This window comes from Equus caballus, chromosome 14 (assembly GCF_041296265.1).
Source record: "Equus caballus isolate H_3958 breed thoroughbred chromosome 14, TB-T2T, whole genome shotgun sequence".
Taxonomy (NCBI): Eukaryota; Metazoa; Chordata; class Mammalia; order Perissodactyla; family Equidae; genus Equus; species Equus caballus.
The window spans coordinates 106,925,168-106,946,450 of NC_091697.1; the positions used below are offsets into that span (position 1 = coordinate 106,925,168).

The window sequence follows — 21,283 nt, forward strand, 5'->3', positions numbered from 1 at the left end:
GACCTGAAACATCTCCTGCAAAAGCAGGCATTGGAGCACCTCCTTCCATCTTACTTGTCCAACCAGTCCTGCTACAGCTGTGCTTTGCTCCCAACCAGACCCGTGGCTGGCTCCGTCCGCCCTCTCCTCCTTTCTTCACGTCTTTCTTGTGCTGTTTACATGCTGCGGTGTCAGTTCAGCAGCACTCTTTCTGACCCCGTGAATTTCCAAGCCTCTGTCTTTTCATCACACCCATCTGGCGATCCTGCCTTTGCTCACTTTCCCGAGCCTGAATCTCTGCAGCTGGTGACAGACACAACTCTAGGACCCACTGCTCTCTGCATAAATCAGTGTCACCAACCCGAAGGCCCTCAGCAACGCCTGCCCACCCAACCCCATTTTGCTCCTAGACTCGCTTTCCACACGACTATTTCAGCAGCTGGCCCAAAGCCCAGGGAGCCCTTTCCTCGGCTCTGGTGACGCCCCTGATGGCCCAGATCCCTGCCTGGTCGGCGCCGTTCTTCAAGGGAAGACACCTGGGGGAAACCCTTGGCCAAGGGCGCCCCACCTGTCATGCCCTTGGCTTGGGGTCCCCGGGTTATATCCTTGTAATTTGCTCTCAAGCGCTTGGTTCCAAGAGCATCATGGCTCTGGCCCTAGTCAGGGGCTTCAATCTTGGCCTCCTCTGTGGCAAAGCCAGTTCCCCCTTCACAGTGACTTTGCCCTGACGTTGGACCCCAGCCCCTGTTCTAGGCTCCCCTCCCTTGTGAGGAGTTCTTCCTTGAGGGCTCCAGATGTTTCTTGCCGGAAGCCTAAGTCTGCGCCACCTCCCTCCGTCAGTGATGTGTAGGGGAGGGAAGACCATTTCCCTCCACCTTCTGAGTTCTTGCCTGAGGCCTGGGAATAAAAAACACATTTGCAAGAGGAAAACAGAAGAAGGTTACCAACATGGATACCTCATGGATACGTGGGAGATCCCCAGGGAAAATGAGGAGCTCCCAGCTTGGCCTAGAGTTCAGGCTTAAATACCGTCTGAACTGGTAAGGGCGCAATGGCGGCCTTTCAGGGGAGCAGCAGCCATTGTTGGAAAGACGAAAGGGGGCTCTTAGGAGAACAGACAGGAGGTGCAATGGTTTGTGACCGAGTGAGTTCGGGTATGGTGTCGACTCCTCTCCTGGGATGGTCCACCTCCTCCGGGTGATGGAACTCCCAGGGAGGGGATCGGTGACAGTCGAGTTCCTTTTGGACCATCTGTCTCCAGGCGGACAGCGGAGTTCAGAGACGGCCTCTGTCTGCATTGGCTTTTTCTAAAGTGCCTGCAGCTCAAAATAATCAATATGCCAGGGTGGCACATTTTGGGGAGGCATATTCTCCCGCCCTTCAAACACTTAAAATACAGTTGGTGAACTGTCTGCAAAGGGCCAGATAGTAAATATTTAGGCTCTGCAGGCCATCTGGTCTGTCGTGACTTCCCGACTCTGCTGCCATGGCAGGAATGCCAACTTAGACACAGACAGTGTATAGACAGATGAACGTGGCTGCCTCCAATAAAACGCCACTGTGGACACTGAAATTGAAATGCCATATACTTTTCATGTGTCACCAAATATTCTTCTTTTAAAAATTTTTTCAGGGGCCGGCCCCGTGGCCGAGTGGTTAAGTTCACGCGCTCTGCTTCGGCGGCCCAGGGTTTCACCGGTTCAGATCCTGGGTACCGACATGGCACCACTCATCAGGCCATGCTGTGGTGACGTCCCACATGCCACAGTGAGAAGGACCCACAACAAAAATACACAACTATGTACTGGGGGGCTTTGGGAGAAAAAGGAAAAAATAAAATCTTAAAAAAAAATTTTTTTTCAACCGTTTAAAGTGTACAAATCATTCTTAGTTCACTGGCCACAGAAAACTGGGGCCCTCCCCTGTCTGTGGTCCCTCAGGGGCCACAGCGGGGCCCTTTTGTACGCAGCTCAAATTCTCTCCCTCTGGACCGCGCCCCTAATTATTTGCAGCACAGACCCCTCCCCCAAAGTCTGTCAGATTCAATATGGAGCAAAATACCACCAGTCTTCAAACCAGGGTGTGGGATCCTGAGGACTTCCAAGGGCACGGGGCCTGGGTCCTTTCACGAACCAATTTCCCCGCCCTCACCTCCCCAGCGCTCTTGCCTAGGCGGATCTGCCCGGGCGCGTCCTGGGGGCTGACCCCTCTCCCGCCGATTCTGTCAGTTCCTTTCACTGGACTAAAGGCCTCGGAGGCTCAAAGGGGCAATTCTAAGTCGTGGGGTCGAGTCAGTTCTAAAGGACTGGGCCACACATCCTGCAAGTCAACCAGCTTGGAAGGAGGACACAAGATCCTCTGATAGAGCACTAGAAATAATTTATGAAGAAATCATGTTGTGATTTTTGGCAAAAAACTTGGAAGTAATTCAAGTTCCTCTCTTTGCTTCTACTTATTTACATGAACAGGGAGTGTGAATACTTACATCCATCACAGTGAAAACCAGGAACAGAGCTCTCATTCTCACGATAAGTGATCCGCTGATAGCCCTCATCCGGTGCATTAATGGATGAATTTCTAGTAATCGTTTGCTTTTGCATTTAGTGAGTACCAATTTTTATAGTACATTCGTGTTTGATCAATTAGTGCTAATAATAATTGTACTGATAGTTCAATCCCAAACAATTTTAATACTCATGTTTATAGGGAACTAAAAAAAGGTAGTGTAATGCATATTTTCTTTCAAAGCAAAATATATTTATCTCAAAGAAATTTGATAAAGTGATTACTAAGAAAGGCTCTTGCATACAAATATTACATTGGGGTAAAATTCTGTGGGGAGGTAAGGTATGGAAATGAAAATAACAATACAATAACGAAAAACATGTAAAATGTATTACTACTAAAGAAAAGCTGGCTAATTTTTAAAAATAGATTATAGTTATGTCATGAACTAAGCCAGACCTGCTCCGTCACAGACTGCGCTCAGGTTACTTGCAGCCCCTACAAAGATGTCCGGAGCAGCGGAAGGCTGGCGCCTCCCCACAGCCTCCTCACGGTGACGCGACGGTCCGGACGCCGCAGGTCCTCTTCTCCTGGACGCGCAGAGCCCAAGTACCGACTGAGATGAGGACAGCAGACGCAGCTGGGGAAGGCCCCCGGCCGTGGCCTTTCCAACCTTAGCTGACTTCCCAAACTCTGTCGTCCTGATGTCCCAGCCGACCGGCTTATGGTTTACACTAAGTAGCACACACACGATAGCACACGCAGGCTGCAGAATTTTAGAGTAAATTACAGACGTGTAACAGTGAGCGTCAAACTGCTGATGTATTTATACCCCATTAGGCATCTTTAAAAGTGAGGTGTGTGTTATTTTTAAATGCCCGTGTTTACAACGTGACATAAATACAGCTCCTTTCTATTTAAATTTATGATGGAAATTTTACACGTCAACTTTACACGAGCAAGGAGGGGCCTTCTTTTAAAGGTCACCCCGGAGCCCTCTCCCGGCAGGGCTGTCCACGGCTGGGGGCGCTCGCCCACCCTCCTCCCAGAGCCCTGGGAGCTCTGTGCTTTTCTTGGGCAAAGGGGGGCCTGGGAATGGGGTCAAGTCCTTTGAAAGTGGGTTGGTGGCAGGAGGCAGCTCACCTTTTGCCCTCAAGGCGGGTCTGCCAGTGGGAAGAGCGCCAGGACCCCTTGTGGACGCAGGGCTCCCGTACGTGGGCAGGGACTAGGCCTCACTAGGTGACGGGTGTGAGTTCGGTGGCTCCTTAGGTATTAACATGTGAGTAAAGGCTTCCCAGAAGTGTAAAAACGTAAGCTTGAACTAAAGCGATTTCGAGTTCAAGAATACTAAGTGAGAGCAAACCATAAATGCGATGAAAGTGGAACTTTTCATTTTAACGGAGCTCGTTCGAGGACAATAGGCGTGAAGCTAGGATCTGACTCGCAAATTTCTAAACATAGCTTCAGCCTGGTCATGTCGACATCAGGGTCGACTAAGGGCCCTGGAATGGCGTATGTCTTTAGGCCTAAAGAGGGGCAGCTTGTGAGTGGAGGCAGTCTCCGGACGAAATTAGCATTCGGACAGTTCTTTCTTTTTTTTTTTTTTTTTTTTTTTTTTTGAGGAAGAGTAGCCCTGAGTTAACTGCTGCCAATCCTCCTCTTTTTACTGAGGAAGGCTGGCCCTGAGCTAACATCCGTGCCCATCTTCCTCTACTTTATACGTGGGACGCCTACCACAGCATGGCTTGACAAGCGGTGCCATGTCCACACCCGGAATCTGAACCGGCGAACCCGGGCCGCCAAAGCAGAACGTGCGCACTTAACCGCTGTGCCACTGGGCCAGCCCCCAGACGGTTCTTTCTATAGGCATTACTGCCCGGCTGCCAACTTCTGGTACTTGAAGGTCTCCTGGCCTTAGATCCATGTAGGAATTATGTAGGAATTGAAATTTAGACCTTTGAAGTCTGTGTGTTTACAGCTTCAATATCATTGGTGATCTATAGTTTTTACAGTTAGGGAGGGATTATTCATTTTGTCTATTATATAAAAAACTTGTAATGAGGTAGAGTGATTAAAACAGAATAATAGCAGGTCAAATAGTTGGAACTGCTTCCACTTCCTGTGCGTCATTTGTACTTGTGTGAGTTAGTTTTGTTAATATTATGTGAAAAGATGCAAAGGACTAAAGAACTAGTCAGGAAAACAATTATTGGTGTATGACCATGCAGATGGAAAGTTCTTCTGTAAGAGGTGATGTTGCATCATGGCAGCCTAGTTGGCACAGACGTGCCACAGTGAGAGAAGGAGTTCGAACCTACAATTTAACTTTGACAAAGTTATATAATTTTTACTAATATCTCACTTATTGAGAGAGACATAGTGGTGAGGCCCTGTGGTGAATAACATATTAAATTGTAAGGTAAAGAAGAAGCTTCAGTTTGGCCTGGCCTCCTCCTGCCTTTCTCCCCTAAACGGAGGGAGAGGTACATTGAAGCCACTTGACTAGGGTGTTGAGCAGTTTACTCAAATTTCGTGGGATGAAAGCCCACCAGTCTAGTAAGGACTAAGCTTAATAAATGTATTTGATTTGCATTCAGTTGATGTGACAAATTCTTGCAATCCTTATCTTCAGGAATTAAGTGAATAATATTTGCTTGGGGCCGTGAAGGGTCTTGGTCTGTGCTAACCTAAATTCCTAGTCCAGAACTGATAATATTGGTGTTAGGGGAAGGAGTAATGTTGATATCACAATTAGCAGTGGTAAAAGTATTATTCATTTCATGTTTTCAAGTTATTTTATTTTCATGTTACTTATTGATGGGAGCATGATTAGTGACGTCGAGGTTAATTGTACATAGAAATATAGATTGAATCATGCTATGATAGCTATTAATGTTGGTAAAATAATGTTATTTTTTGTTATTTCTTGAGTAGTTATTAATTTAGGTAAAACTCCTGAAAGTGGTGGGAAGCCTCCTAATGAGAACATAGTAGAATAAATATAGCAATTAAGTGTGTTTCTCGCATATATAAGAAGGTGAAGTGCTGTGGTGGATGAATTACATGGAAAGACTGTGTGTAGCAAGTGGTGTCACAATGTAAATTAATAAATGTAGGATTATTCTTGTTGGATTTTAAATTACAGCTGTTGTTCAACCTATGTGATCAATTGAGGAATGGGCTATGATTTTTTGTGGTTGCATGTGGTTGAATCCTCCTCATCCTCCTTCTATGATTGATAAAGTAGCTATAACTAGTAGCATGTTTAGATTAATGGAGGATGAAATTGATATGAAATTGATGGTGGTGCAAGTTTCTGTCATGTTAAAAGAATTAGGACAGATGTTACTGGAATACCTTGTGTGACTTTGGGGCCTCAAAAGTGGCGTGGGGAAAGGCCAAGTTTTAGGATGAGGGCTGTTGTTATGATAACGGATGCTGTTGGGGTAAAACTTTTATAATTGTTCATTGGCCGGAATATATGCTACAGTAACAATAACAGCTATTGCGAGGAGTATAGATGCCATGGCTCACGTGGATGCTTTCAGTGGACGCTTCCATGCCTCATGGGTGAATTTCGTTTTATTAAAACTGGCATAATAGCTAATATATTTATTTTGAAGCTGATTCAGATTATTAATCAGTGTGAGTTTATTATAACAAATGTAGTTCCTGAAATGACAGTAAGATGATAATAAAAATACGAGGAGTTATGAGTCCGGGAAGAACATCCACCGGCATTTTCAGGGCATGGGCCCAATGGCTTATTTAGCCGACCTCACTACAGAATATGGTGTAATGTGGTAGCATGGAGATTTTTGAATTCTTAGGGGTAGGTTCAATCCCTATAAGTCTAGAAAAAGAGGATTTAAACCTCTATAATTCACTCGAACAAAGTAACTCTTTTGTCAGACGTATTTCTTATGTTTGTGGTGAGATGCTTGATACAACGATGGGTAATGATACGTGGCATATGCAAAGGGCGAGTGTTAGTGGTAGGAAGTTTTTTCATAGAAGATGTGTAAGTTGGTTATATTGGAATCATGGATAGGATGCTCCAATTCATAGGTAAAAAATGGTTGGTAAAAGGGTTTTGATAATGGAATTGATTGAGCATAGTTCTGGTAGATAGCGGTTGTGACATGCTCCTAGGAATAGGATTGTTATAAAAAATATTTGTTGTAACAGTGTTGGCACATTCTGCTGGGAGGAACAGAGCAAGTGAGCCTGCTGCATACTCAACGGTGAAGCCAGAAACGAGTTCTGAACCCCCTTCTGTTAGGTCGAGTGGAGCTCAGTGGTTTCCGTTAGGGTTGAGATAAATCATATTATGGCTCGTGGTCAAGATGGAAAAATTATTCATGAATGTTCTTGAGTGGTGATTAACGTTGAGAGTGTGCATGATCCATTTATTAAAGCAATACCAGAAGGATTGCTGTGTTCCCTCAGTTGCTACTGCTTTAGGGCCCCGATCAATGAACATTTTGAATTTGAGGTTCAAATCTGACCAGAGAATCGAGTATACGGTAAGCCCTGATCTGGCTAATGTAAACAGCATGCTTAGGTTTGTGTTGACTAGTGGATATGCTATGGGAAATGGAATTCATATTGTTAAGGCCAAAGTGAGGGCTAGGATGGTACAGCAATAAATATAGATATTGATGATGTTAACAGTCAGAATGGTCCTTTAATGAGTAGCTTGACGGCATCAGCAGTGGGTTAGAACAGGCCAACGATGTTTGGTCCTTTACAGCGTTGTATGAGGCCTAGGACTTGTTGTTGGATTAGTGTAAGGAATGCTACAGCGAGCAATCAGGGTCGTCAGCCTTGTTGTCGATATGGACTCCAGAAAAGGATGGTGCTGTCATCCCAGGTAACTTGTTCCATTGAGCAAGTTTTTGGATAAATAAGTGATGCAATCTTTTTGACTGGCTGGCCTAGATTGTAATCACTTCTTTTTTTCTCCAAGGTCACCCCAACCACAATTGTTAGCCCGTTTAAAGTTTTGTTATCCGTCTATTTGGTTAACTTGCGGGTTTTTTTGGACTAATCCATTAAAGCTCCACAGAGTCTTCTCATCTTATGCTGTCGTTCCCGCCACTTCACGGGAAGGTTAATTTCTCTAAGAGGAAGACAGTAAAACCCGTGTATGGCTGTTCACACAAGTCCTTACTTGGAGGACAAATGATGATGCTACCTTTGCACATCAGGTCACCACGGCCCTTAGACATCTGTCACTGGGCAGGCAGTGCCTCTAATACTAGAAATGTTGGTGCTTTTGGTAAACAGGCGGGGTTTGTGTGTACAGAGTTCCTTTTAGTTTTTAAAATCTCTCCTTAAGTGTATACCTGTGTTAACAATTTAATGAATAAGTATTAGATTATTTTATTGTTAATGATCCGTGATTGTCCATCTGATACAAGCTGAGAGGAGAAATCTATCTTGTCACTCATATTAACAGTATGGCTTCCATGAATTAATAGGTTGGTCCAGCATTGAGCTAGGAGTGAGTTTTCTGACTGGATTACCATCAGTCTATTGTTGAGCTCGACACTTCGTTACTTGGCGGCTGCTTTTAGGCTGAGTGTGATATTATTAATACTTACTCTCTAAGGATGGTTGTATCCTGGATCTAAAGAGCTGCCCCTCTTTAGATTAATATTTAATTTACGTTAGAATTGTGATGTTTTAGGTAAACGTCCGTTTGAGCTAAAATTCTGCTCTGGACACTAGCTGTCACCGGCGCGGGCAGCTTTCCTCCGCTCCCTGCACACCCCGTTACCACGCTGCCTAGAGGAGTTTGTTCTTTAGAAACGTTCGCAGCGAGCTCGCCTGATTTCGGGGTGTTTAACGTGAGTCGTCTTGGTTAAATGGTTCTAGTTAAATCATTGTACAAAAGGTAAAGGGGTAAATGTTGCTATTTAATACTTTTAATCCTTCTTTCATCATTGCCTTACAGTACTGTCTCTGTGACGTCAAAATTTCTACCTCCTATACTTCTATTTGTAAATGAATGTTTTATTTAATTTACGTATATTAGAGCTTGACTGTGCTTCCTTCTTGGGCCTTGCTGGAGATAGTGGTGCACAGGCTGTGTTAGCAAGGGTTGGTGAGGTCTGTCGGGCTTTATCGATTAGAGAACGTGCTCTTCTAGAAGGATGTAAAGCCCCACCAAGTCCTTTGAGTTTTAGGCTGTTGGTAGTCGTGCTCTGGCGAACGTTGCTGTAGTAAGAATTTGGGTTTAGGGCTAAGAACAGTGAGTGGGGTATCAAATCCCGGTTTGGGTCTTAGCCATCGTATAATCAGGAATATTAAAGTCACTTTCGTAGTTTATTTTTATTTTAGCTGTAGCGTTTTACAGCCTAATTAAAATTTAACTTTATCATGCGAGTATCTTTAACATGCTTTACACCAGAACTTTTATTAATTAGGGTTAATAGTATGACCTTGGTGGCTGGTACAAAATTTACCAACCCTGGTAAGTTGGTGTAACTTAGTCCAGCTTTCGTTTATGGCTTCATTTTCATCACTGGTGTTCCCCATGGGGATGCGGTGAGGCAGGGCGTCCTGGGCTACATGTTCGTGTCCTTGACACCTGCTCTTTGTAATCCTTGGTGATTCAGAGAGCATTCTCGCAGGGGTGCTGATCCTGGCAAGTGCAAATTAAGAATTAATAGAAAGGCTGGGACCAAATCTATGTGTTTATGGAGTTGGTAAACTCATCTAGACATTTTCGGGTCTTGCTTTAATTATTAAGCTACATTAACAAGTCCAATCTAGGCGGCTCCCTGTCCATTGAAATTTCATGAATTTAAGGGGCATGCTAATATTGGTGGAAGTATTTTTAACTACTGGGGAGTAAATTTTTCTAGTCCATAGACTTAAAAAATTAAACTTTTGGTGTTTGAAATTTTCATTTAATTAAGGACCTTGGCTAAAATACATCTTAGTTTAATTTGCGATTTAGATATTATTGAATAGGGGAAAGTAGGCTTTTATGTACTGTTATATTTTAATCTTCTTTTGGGGGTTTGGCAAGATAGTAAATATATACAGTTTAAGGTCTACAGGCCATGAGGGGGGAATGAGGGGGGGTTGCTAAGCTAATTTTTATTTGATCAACATATGCGCATGTGTAAAATTCTCGTATGTCCTGTAAACACTGACTAAATAACACATTATGGTTGTGGATGTTGGTAAATAACATTCAATATAAGCTCAGCTACAAGTTGATTGTGTTAAGCCCTCAGATGGCCATAGCTGAGTCATAGCATCCCTCCAAATTAAAAAAATTACCAAATGTATGACACCACAGGTATGTGTGAGCATGGGCTGATAGTCATTAGTCCATCAAGATGTCTTATTTAAGAGGAAAGAGGGGCCTGCCTTGTGGCCGAGTGGTTAAATTCGTGCGCTCTGCTTTAGCAGCCCAGGGTTTCATGGTTCGGATCCTGGGCACGGACCCAGCATTGCTCGTCAGGCCATGCTGAGGTGGCGTCCCACATAGCAGAACCAGAGGGACCTACAACTCGAGTATACAGCTATGTACTGGAGGGCTTTGGGGAGAAGAAAAAAAAGTGAAAAAGAGGAAAGAATGCGGGATTTTTAGGTGCGATGGCCCTAAAGTCTGAACCGACACCAGATATAGCTCAGTTCTAACAACCCCCAAATTATGGGCCCAGAGCAAGAAGAGCGGCACGTTTGTGGATAGGTTGCTGACTTCTTGCAGCTTGGTGATTAAGGAAAGTTGTCAGTTGTGATAAGCATGGTGACTAGAGTCGAATCAACTTAATGGGATTTGTACAATTAGTAACATTCTACATAATATCAATATCTATCAGTTTTATGAATAATCATTTGGAAGAGAATTTTACGTATGATATACCAGTCTATTTATTATGTAATAACCATAGTTTGATGTACTTGCTTATATTCCCAGGGTAAATAATTAACGTATGATTATATATAGCATGTATTGTGTGCAATAAGGATATATGTAATAATACATTGTAGAGGGGTAGGTCATTTAATGCACGAAGTACATAGCAACGGAATAGTCTAGAATGTTTCTAATACTGACATAGCACACGACATGTTTCACGGTTCACATGCAGCTTTCAGGGAATAAATACTTGAGGCAGAATTTCAGCTTTGGGTGCTGATGGCAGAGCTGGGGCTTCTTCCCTGGTGCCCTAGGGAGAAGGTTTTTCTTCTTTTCTGGTTTACAAGACTAGAGTAATAAATATACTACAAAGACTTCATTTTAGAAGATCCTTTCCAATGAAGCCTGTGAATGGCGTAAGTGCAAGGCTAAGAAGAAACTCTACGACTGAGGCGAGTTGGCCAACGACGCTAACTGGGTGTCCACCTGGCCGTCCACCACTCAGCTGACTGTTAGCAGGCCTGCTGCCAGGAGTCAGAATAAGCGCTGGCTCCGGGGCTGGAATATATGCTTGGTTGCTTTGATGGATGAAGTACTGGGATAATTGCTGGAATTAGGATAGAAAAGATTAGAGCTAATACACCGCCTAATTTTTTAAAGTGATAACATTAAGTTTCCGAACTTTAAAAAGGCTCTTAATTTTGCCAAAAGCTACCCAGGAGACAACCTTAACCACACCATTCATACTTAGACATTTCCTCTGTCCCTTTTTTGAATCACACTTAAGAGATTAATTTGGGCAGAATAAATAATTGATCCTGTTTTCACTTAGGCAGAAGAAAGCAGGGCCTTTAGCTTTGAGACCAAGAAAAAAACAGTAGAGCAGAAATCTATTTCCAAACATTAATAAGCAATCCAGAACAAAGGGATGAACAGTGCTCCACTGGCAGGACCCCGCGGAGGGCTGGGGCAACAACCACGCCTGGAGGCCCCTACCGAAAGGGGTCCCGGTACATTGTTCACGTCAACATAAATCCAACTTGCACTCTGTTTCTAAAACAATTTTTCAAAAGAGAGGGTTTTTATTATAAATGTAATACTTACTCATTATAAAAAAAAAAATTTAGACATTTTGTGGAAAGCAAAAATCTCATCACCCAGAGCTTACAAGTTGATACGTATTTTTGCAAAGATCTTTGCTCTAGACATATGCACTTAAAAAATAGTGTATTATTTTTACCCTCTAACAATATCACAGCAGGATTTCCCTATCAATGACTATAAATCTTCATGATTATTTTTAACACCTATATAGCATTTCTCTATATAGAGTTAACTCATTTAACCAATCCTCCCAATTTTTCCATGTTATAAATAATGTTGGAACAAACATCTTTGTGTACACAGCTTTGCTTATTTGCCTCGTTATTTTCTGAGGACAAATTCCCAAAAGTGATGAATTATTAGTTTAAACAATATATGTTTTTTCTGAAGGCTTTGGATTCCAAAGGTTCTCTAGGAAGGTTATACTGATTCACTTCCTAATGATAAAAAAGTAGAATACTTTCAAGTTCATCTCTGCTTACTGCTGACTTCAAATTGTTAAAAAAAAAAAAAAAAAAGTTGATGGGGACAGGCTAAAGATGTGATTGGAAATATGCCTGTACCAGTCGGAAATTCCGCGGCTGATCTGTCAGCTGTCAACTTCAGCCGTCTCCCACCCCTTATCCTTCACCCACGTTGAATACAAAGGCTACTTGCTTTTTCTGCCTCTTATACAATTCTGCCCAACAGAATGTAAGCAGAAATATGCTGGACGTTTCTGGAAAAGCTTTTACTTTCCTGACAAAAAGGACAGACACACCTGCAACTGCCCCTTCTCCCAGCTTTGGATGCAAACATGCAGTCTAGAGTTGCAGCAGCCGCACCGCGACCATAAGGAAAACGCTGGGAGAAGCACTTGTTCTGACCAATGCCAGCAACAAACACATTTGCAGACTTTGTGATGGGAAAAAAAAACCTGTTTGTTTAAACCGGTCTTGGTTTTGTTTTCTATTACTTGCAGTTAAAAACATTACCTACAGATAAAACGTTGCATGCTAAATAAACATAAGCAATGGGTTTTGAGTTATAGATTATTAGAGGAAGTATGGAAATCATGTTTTAAAGTAGGGATAAAATATTTACATATGGCAAGAGATGATGGAACAAACCTTTAGTACTGAGAGCCACCCACGCCATTAAATGCACATTTAGGAGTGTGGAAAAGTTAACAAAATGGAGAAGGGTGGGATATGTGGCAGGACTACTGTTTATCAAAGCCATTTTCTTCTCCTCCTAGGCACACAACCAAATTATACTTCTCACCTTTCGTTGCAGTTAATTGGAATCACAGATCAAGTTCTGGCTAACAGAATGAGAGCAGAAGTGAGGATGCCAATTCTGGGCCTGGCTCATAAAAAAAACTCCCATTTTCTCTTTTCTCATGTGCTGGCCAAATGGAGAGGATTTGGGGAGAATCACAAAATGGAAGAGGCCTGGGTCCCTGAATCACTGTATGGAGCAGAGCGCCTCCTCCAGCCTCCTCAGGACTGTGACTTAAGCAGCTTAGTATTTCATAGTGCCAAGCTCCTGAGGTCTTGGGGCTGTTTACTCCAGCAGCTAGCACCACCACTCTAACAGAGTCGAGTGGCAGGGAGGAGAAAAAGAGGATAATGAAGGAAAGAAGATGAGTGCATGGCATGAATGGCATCAGTGCTCCCTGCTCTTTGCACACATCCCCCGGTCCTGACCCAGATTAACTAAACTGCTCCTTTTAGCAAAATTTTCAATACTTTTTCTACTTTCTCTTTCTGGTCCTTTCTAAATCCACTAGTTTTTGAGAGGCTGGATGTTCCTGATTACCTCTTTGGAAGAGCCTGGTTTTAAAACTGTGTATGATTGTGTTCCTAAGCAACCGGTCAGGAGGAAAGTCTTTGCTAAAGCTTAACATCAATTTAAGTATATTTAGAAACATATAAAAATAATCCCTTGGGGCTGGCCCCGTGGCCGAGTGGTTAAGTTCGCGCGCTCCGCTGCAGGCGGCCCAGTGTTTCCTTGGTTCGAATCCTGGGCGCGGACATGGCACTGCTCATCAAACCACGCTGAGGCAGCGTCCCACATGCCACAACTAGAAGAACCCACAACGAAGAATATACAACTATGTACTGGGGGGCTTTAGGGAGAAAAAGGGAAAAAATAAAATCTTTAAAAAAATAAATAAATAATAATAATCTCTTGTTAAATGATGTTTACATTTTGGGGTTAAACTTCAAATGAACTTTTCCTATATGATCAATTAAAACTAAATAACAGATCAATCTGCATGCCTGTCCAAATGCTGATGCAAAGTTCAAAACCAATTACTCACTTCCCACCCAGCCTGCCTTGTCCTAACACCTACGACACAGAGGAGGACAGAGACAGACACCAACTGATAAATTATATATTACATGTTTATTAAGGGCACAACTCTTACGTAAAATTTACATTTTATGAAAAAATCAAAAATATTTACAAAATTTTGTAAGATAAATTTGCATTGTTCTAATTACAACTCAAAGTAGTAAATAACAATTCTTAAAAACTCACATTTGTTAGAGTTCTGTGTTTACAAAGTCTTGGTTAAAGAGGCAGCTACAAAGTTTATCACTATACATAAGCAAGAACCAGCTTGCTAAATACATTTCCCATTGAAAATCTACTGGTCTTTTTTACACCATTAGTGGATTTTAAATGAAAAAAATCAATATAAACTCATATGGCTTCAAAATTGTAACCTGCACCCAATACAAATTTATGTATCAACACTTGGTATGAAGACTGTGGTAATTAAGAAAGTGCAGAAGTTTAACCATTTCACTAATTTGTACATTTTTAGGTAAGTACTTGATTAAAAACAAACGGTGAGTATACGGTGTCTGAATCCCAATAACGAAGTATCAACTGCCTGGCAGAAGCAGTTTGACTGCAAAGCCGTTACAGTTAGGATGCCAGCGAGAGACTGGAACTCTGCTTGAAAGAACACAATGGAAGAGCCAGAGATTCTAATTTTGCTCACTATCTAGTAAAGATGAATATTTTAGCAAATTGTCTTGTGTTGCTTTAGTCAAATTTAAACTTAGAATTGGGCTAACAGTGAATATATAAAAGAAAGCACATACCGTGTTATATATATTGCTAATGAGTAGATTTTCTGCTGTGTTTAGTATGTCAGGATGTTACACAAATGTCTAGTAGTAGGGGTTTTATTTTCTGTAAAGCTTAACAGAACAATTAGTGGTTTTATATTATCATATATAACACAATTTATCACTTCTATGCAAAATGCAGGACATTGGTACTTATCCCTATAAATAAAATTCCCGTTTGTAAATTATGAAGCTTTGTCCAAAATATTTAATTCCTTCAATTAATCAGGATTTGCTTTAAGTTAGACTTTTTACTATTTAATATTAGTAGTTTAAGAAATGCTTAGCCCAATCCATCACTTCAAATGATTTCCCTATTTTTAGCAGGTGGCAATTAAACAAGAATAAAAACATACAAACTGGTAATTTTTCCAATCATTGAAATGAAAAAAAACGGCAGCACTTCTCTCTCTAATGCTAAAACTAATCTTTTCTAAATTATGTTCCTCACAAAATACTACAAAATTCATGCTCACAACACAATCAGTAAATAAATGTGTACATTTCCAATGATAAACAAAGTGAAGGGAAATGTGACATTGAGGGTTAAAATACCAGTCATCAACTTACCATTACAGTTTTTCAGAATTTGTGTTAAGATTTACATACTTCTGATGAGGTTAAGGCGGAATATCTGAAGGTAACTTTTTTCCCTGTAAACATATGCCATTAGGTATATTTCTCTTTCTAGTGGCTACAGTGTATCACTAAAGAAGTGAGCCAGAGTTCTTAAATATAGATTATCCTTTAGTTATTCTGAATTTTCTTCTCAATTGCAACCAAAGGTATTTACAAAAATTGCAAAATATTTTGTAAAAATGCTTGACCACCATAAGATTCTGAATAGAAGATCCAGATTGTGAGGAAAAAGTGAGGCGCGTTAATGCTCACAAACTGGATAGGCACATTTTCGGTTTTTGTTATTGTTTTAAAAGGCACATATTATGTAACCCATATAAAAATAAATTAAATCTACAGCATTAATTCATGAAAACAATCACAACTTCTATAAAGTTAACTAACCGCAGAAGTAACTCTTTCTGCTGTCTTTTGCAAGCTTATTTTAAAACACATTGCACTTGAGGGTTAAAAAAATCATATAAAACACCATTTATAACACTTTATTAATATGTTTATATGAGAATCAAATTATAGATGTTCTGCATACACCTCAACTCTGGTCTGATTGCTTTATGGCACATCACTCAATTTGACTGAGTGTTCTAAATTAACATTATCCAAAACTCGGAATTCACGGTGTTTGTATCCATTCAATATCAAACTTATGAAATTTCAAAGCCATCTCTGACTAGAAATTTATGGAAAGTAAATTACTTTGTGCTTGCTCTCCAGACAGTTTAGGCCTGACATTACACTATAACCCTTCTGTCAACACAGACAACACAGACACTGAAGATAATTTCAAACTTGAGCCTAGGAAAACTTCATTTTACTGAGAATCTGAAGAAATGTGCTTCCCGAAGATCGCAGCTCATCACTGACAGCGCTGAAAACTGGCGCAGCGCTGTTTCTGTCAATGACTCACTTCAAAAGTGCAACTTAAAGCGTGTGGTCAGCTCTCGAATATGTCTACAGTCTCAAAGCATCAGACAAGGTAGAAGAGCGTTCGGAAAGAACAGAGAACGCAGAATGGCAGGTTTGCACTCCTCCCTCGAGCCGACCGCCTTCCCAGGCCCGTCAACAGTCCGCCAGGTAGCGCCCTGAAAGACAGCAAGCAGGCCTCCCCAGTTACAACTCAGACCAGCTCAGAGGAGGGCGCCACTGCGGCGACAGGCCAGGACCCCGTGCCCGTCGGCTGTGTAGACTCCATTAGCCTCAGGTCACGGTGCTCAGCTACCGGAGCATGGGTCCACTCACTTGCAGGCACCTTGTACCAAAGGTCAAAGACAGTCTCCACACCTTCAGACTGTAAACGGCTTGACAGCTGCTCAGTAACCCACTGCTGGAGTAAGAATGTTTCCCATGTACATTAAAATGCCTGAAATCTCGCAACTTACCGGTGGCAAACCGCTTCTTGACTAAGGAAAGCCTGTAGCCAGTGCCTGCGAGCTCGACGTCCACTCCTGAGAGGGTGCTGCCCTCGCTGAGGAACTGTACCGCAAGCGTTGTGGGTCTACTGGGCCCTTCCGAAAGGTCGAACTTCGCTCTGAGGGACCCAGAGCCTACGAGGAAAAGAATAAAGCACTGATAGGGGGTACCATACGTTTCACACTGAAAATCAAGTCAGCAAGTAAGTCAAACTATATCAGTCCTATGCCAAATTCATGAAATGTGTACAGTAAATGGACACTGTCCTGTTTCCAAATCAGACTTTATTCAGACATCTGAATATTCCTTCAGTAAATAACCTCAATCCATGCTTCTCCTCGACTTAATAGAAATCTTCAGAGGTGTTTACTACTGAGATTCCTATGCCATTTGCATGCTGAAGTGCGTTGAAAGAGGAGGAGGAGGTCATTGAGGGCAGGTGGAGGGACGCCCGGAGGGAGATGGGTAAGAATAAGTCAGAAGGAAATGCGCCAGTGCCACATCACGGTGGCAGAGGTAGGGCGGAGAGACAGCGAAGGTCAGGAAGAGCGGTGTCAACAGCACTATTTTCTGTTCTCTTTTTACAGTTTGACTGGTCTAACATCATGCCAAACACATTTCTGAGGTGCTTTCTTTTCATGTAACCACTTATTCAATAAACCTCAGTCTAACGGCATGGCAGAAAGAGGGAACCCAATAACTACAAGGAATGTGATAAATGCTGTACAAGGGCTCTCAGGAGCTATGGGCATGACAGCATGTAAAATGGCGGTGGGGCTGATGGTGTGTTGCAGGCAGGGGAGCTGCGGGACAGGCTGGGAAGCCTGAGAGACTGATGCATTAAGGGAACGGCATCTATAGCAGAGCGGAGCGTGGGACACGAGCGGAAGAGGGGGCAGCAAGGAAGAAGCTCTGCATCTCTTCACCGGCCGTGGTAAGACACAGGGAGCCACCAAAGATACAGAAGACAGAAGCGTTGCAGATTAGCGGCTCAGAAGGGGAGGGTGAGGAGAGTGCAGAGCACGGAAACCAACTGAACACCAACACCGCAGTCAGGACTCCAGTGACTGGGAATGGGGGTCTGGATGAGGCTCAGGGAAAGGAAAGACAGAGATGCGTCTGAAGGACATTTAGGCCTTGGAATCAAGAGGTGAGAGAGGAGGCAGCATCTAGGAGGCCCCAGGTTGCTGGCTGGGGAAAGACAGAAATGCTGAGCAGCAGGAGTGGCATTCTATGAGTCCCTGCACAGAAGTCACCACCACAGAGAGACATCTGGAAGAAGGCACTGTAACACTGACCCATCCGAGACTACTGCGCCTGGCGGCAGAGATCCGCTGGGAAGGCGGACAGCTGCCAATTCTTACCCAGTGCAGGCCCTCCTTAAACTCCCAATCTTGACGCGCACTACAATTCTGTGGAAGCTCCAACGCAGGCCAAGAGCAGCCGCCTTCGCAATCCTTAAGCTTAGAATTACTCCCATCCCTCTTCCGGGCATAAAGCCAGAACAGAAACAGATTTCTATTTTACAGTATTCTAATCTGGATATTTCTCTTTAAAGGCTGACTAACCAAATCAGAAGCACGTTTATAAGATTTTTCCATTTCCTCACACAGACACTCTGATACCTGAACAGCAGAGGGAAACCATTAAAACATCTGGTTAGAAAATCTGAGTCCTATTCTTGAGAGAACAAATTCCCTTCTTGGTAAGTATTTACAACAGTTATGTTTCATTAAATAAGGAGAAAAATACGTCCTTTCTCCCTTGCTAACTGCTGTAAGCCCTCAACCCAAGTAGGATTTCTGGTTAACTTCTAGTTTCAACTAGGCATTTCAGTTTTGTCCCCCCAAAAACCATAAAGCTGGAGTAACAGTCAGTACAGTTGGCCACCTAAAAACAGGCAACTTCTAAATACCAAACAGCAACCAAGTGCTGCCAGTTGGCCTGGCTGTTTCACCCGACACGTGGTCTCTTGTGAAAGGGCGGCTCGGCAGGGCAGGCCTAGGTGAACAGATCATACAGACCTGTTCCTGGTCCGTGCGCAGAAACTCCCACGAGAAAACCTACTGATGTGTTTTATGTTTGGATCACGTTATGTTTAAAATGTCCAAAAAGAAAAAGCTGAGCAAAACTTGAAAAGCCAACAAACCTACTTAATAGGAAAAGTTACTGAAGGTTAATTTAGGCATTCAAAAGAGGACAGAAGAATTCTCCTTTGAGTCAGAGAAAATGCAAATAATTAAAACTGCAGACTTGTTTGTCCTGGGAATTACATTCTACACTACGTTAGGAGAGAGAGGAGGAGGGATAAGCTAGCAGAGACTTTGCACTGTGAACACAAACTGGTGCAGATCTGGTGGGAGGAGGCAATGAACTTGCTTCTCCCGAAAATTATCATCCCAGAATTGAAGGCTGGAGATGGTTAGTTTTAATAAGGGGAAATGACCAGGAAAGGTTTTCTTAGGAAGACAGAGTAGACAAGAGGGCTTTTTAAAGCTTCTACATGTTGTCTGGGAGGCCAGGAGTACCCCATTAACAGAATGAGCTGGAGTATGTTAAATCAATTTCAATTAGTTATCAGGTTACCTAGCTGGGATAGATGGTTCTGCCTCTTTAAATTACTTTATTAGGTATTTTCTCTTAATGTTAGCATGTGAGCATAAGAAGCTCACATGCTTGTAAAGTTACAGCAAAACAAATTTTTTTTCTTAAGAGAAACCATCTTCAATCTAGAGGGGGAAAAATGTGTTTCAATCTCAACTGGTCCACTCTCATTTAAGGTATTAACTTCCACCTAGTGGTCAATTCTAGAACTGAAGGCATGAAATTCCAGGAGAAAATTTTCCAAAATCATGCTTAAGAAATCCATTTTCAGTGATATCACATTATAAACAAAAAAGCATACACAGGCTTACCTCCATTGTCTGATTTTTCAGAAATACCAGACAGCTTCCAAAAGGCTTTCATCTGTTCTGCATTCCTATAACAAAACCAGGTATCTTCAGATGAAGAGTCCAGTGGAGCACCTTACCCGTGGATGGGCGCTCAGTAAACAAACGCATCTGCCGTATTTCACTACAACAACTACAGTGCTAACTTCACTTTCAGCAGCATCATCTGGTGAAAATGTGCGTGTGATATAAACAACCACAATGCTCTAATCTTTCTCAATAAACGGAAGTTTACCAAATTATGTAATTCTCGTTTCTACTGGTCAGAGAAAGGAAAACAACGTACAGGTGGCTCAGTACCTTTGTTACTCAAGGAGAACACACTTCTATTATTAAACAGTGACGCAAACGCACAGTGGTCAGACTGTCTACTGATATTCACGGAGGGAACAAGAGAGGTAGTTAAGAGATGGGAGTAATTAATACCACTAAATGCTAACCAGAAAGGTGTTCCTAGAGATACGCTAGATGCTATATTTCACCCTGTAAAATAATTATCTATTTTTAAATTGAAAAAAAATAATGCTTAGAGAGCTTACACAACTTGCTTAAGGGTAAAGTTGTATCGAATCATTCAAGTCTGGGTGGTGACAACAAAACTAGTTTTCTTTATGCTGCACTGAGGCCACTGCGGCTCGACTAGTAAAATGAACAGCGTCTTTCACAACGGTTTCTACAGGAAAACGGACTAAAGCTTTTCAAACTTCGAAGAAAACTCTCAGAACTCAGGTTCTAAAAGTTGGGGGTTGCAACAGAAATTTAGCAGGAATGAAGAAATCTACTTAACTTACCATACTGCAGGGGGAAGGGACTGCATGTTCGTGACTCCTCCATCCACTGGGACCACCACCTGAATGTTGGAGAGCACGCTGGGGGCCACCATGGCTTCTGGGTTGTACTTATAATCCACTCTCAGATCTGTGGTGCCAGCACTACATTTCCAATACGTTGCAAGATTTAGAGGAGTGGACTGAATACCATTTGATGATACCTTTAAAGAGAAAAAAACCCAAACAATTGTCTTTGGCCTGAAGAGTAAACAAGTCATGGTAATTATACGCACACTTCAACACAAGAGCTCACAGAATCAAAACTAACGGAGGGAGTTGTCTGTTGCTAGGCAGAGTAAAAGGAGTTAAGAGTCACTCTCAAAGTGTGGACCTGGGACTACCTACATCAAAACTCCTGCGGTGTTTGCTTAAAATGTGCATCGCCCTGGCTCCAAATGCAGAAAATCTGTTTCAACATCTTAGGTACAGGGCCCAGAAATCAGCATGCTATCAGGTGATTCTCGTTTATGCACAGAACGTTTGAACGCCTCTCAGCATTCAACACAGAATTCTAAGATTCTTTATGGGTTACGAGAATTTAGATTTAAATCAGAAAAAGATGGGCCACCATGCAGCTCCGCAAGCCTGGAATTAGAATACTTCCAACTTCAAATGCTTACTTTTAATCACATGACCCACAATAAATGGTGCAATTCCTTCCACTTCTTTAGTTCCTTGCTCAAGTGACTGCTTTCCAATGAGACCTATCCTGATCATCCTGTTTAAATGTACATTGAAAACTGCACTTTCAATCTTCCTTACCTTACCCTACACCGTTTTTCACTTCTCCACACCACAGCAAACAGGATTGTTTACTTGTATTTACTGTCTGTCTCCCCACGCTATTCCTAGCAATTA

The 21,283-nt window shown here is 42.4% G+C and overlaps 1 protein-coding gene across 3 annotated transcripts in view; it reads right to left on the bottom strand.

Annotated features, from left to right (window-relative positions):
- Positions 1-13,842: 13,842 nt before the first annotated feature.
- Positions 13,843-21,283, bottom strand: part of FCHO2 (FCH and mu domain containing endocytic adaptor 2) — a 115,456-nt gene continuing 108,015 nt past the window's right edge. For all 3 annotated transcript variants that reach the window (XM_070233489.1, XM_070233488.1, XM_070233487.1), the window contains 4 exons: positions 20,387-20,586; positions 19,560-19,624; positions 16,614-16,778; positions 13,843-16,316 (listed from right to left, as the gene is read on the bottom strand). In XM_070233489.1, the coding sequence (XP_070089590.1) occupies positions 16,294-16,316; positions 16,614-16,778; positions 19,560-19,624; positions 20,387-20,586 (453 nt within the window). In that variant the 3' untranslated portion in view covers positions 13,843-16,293. The remainder of the gene's footprint in view (positions 16,317-16,613; positions 16,779-19,559; positions 19,625-20,386; positions 20,587-21,283) is intronic.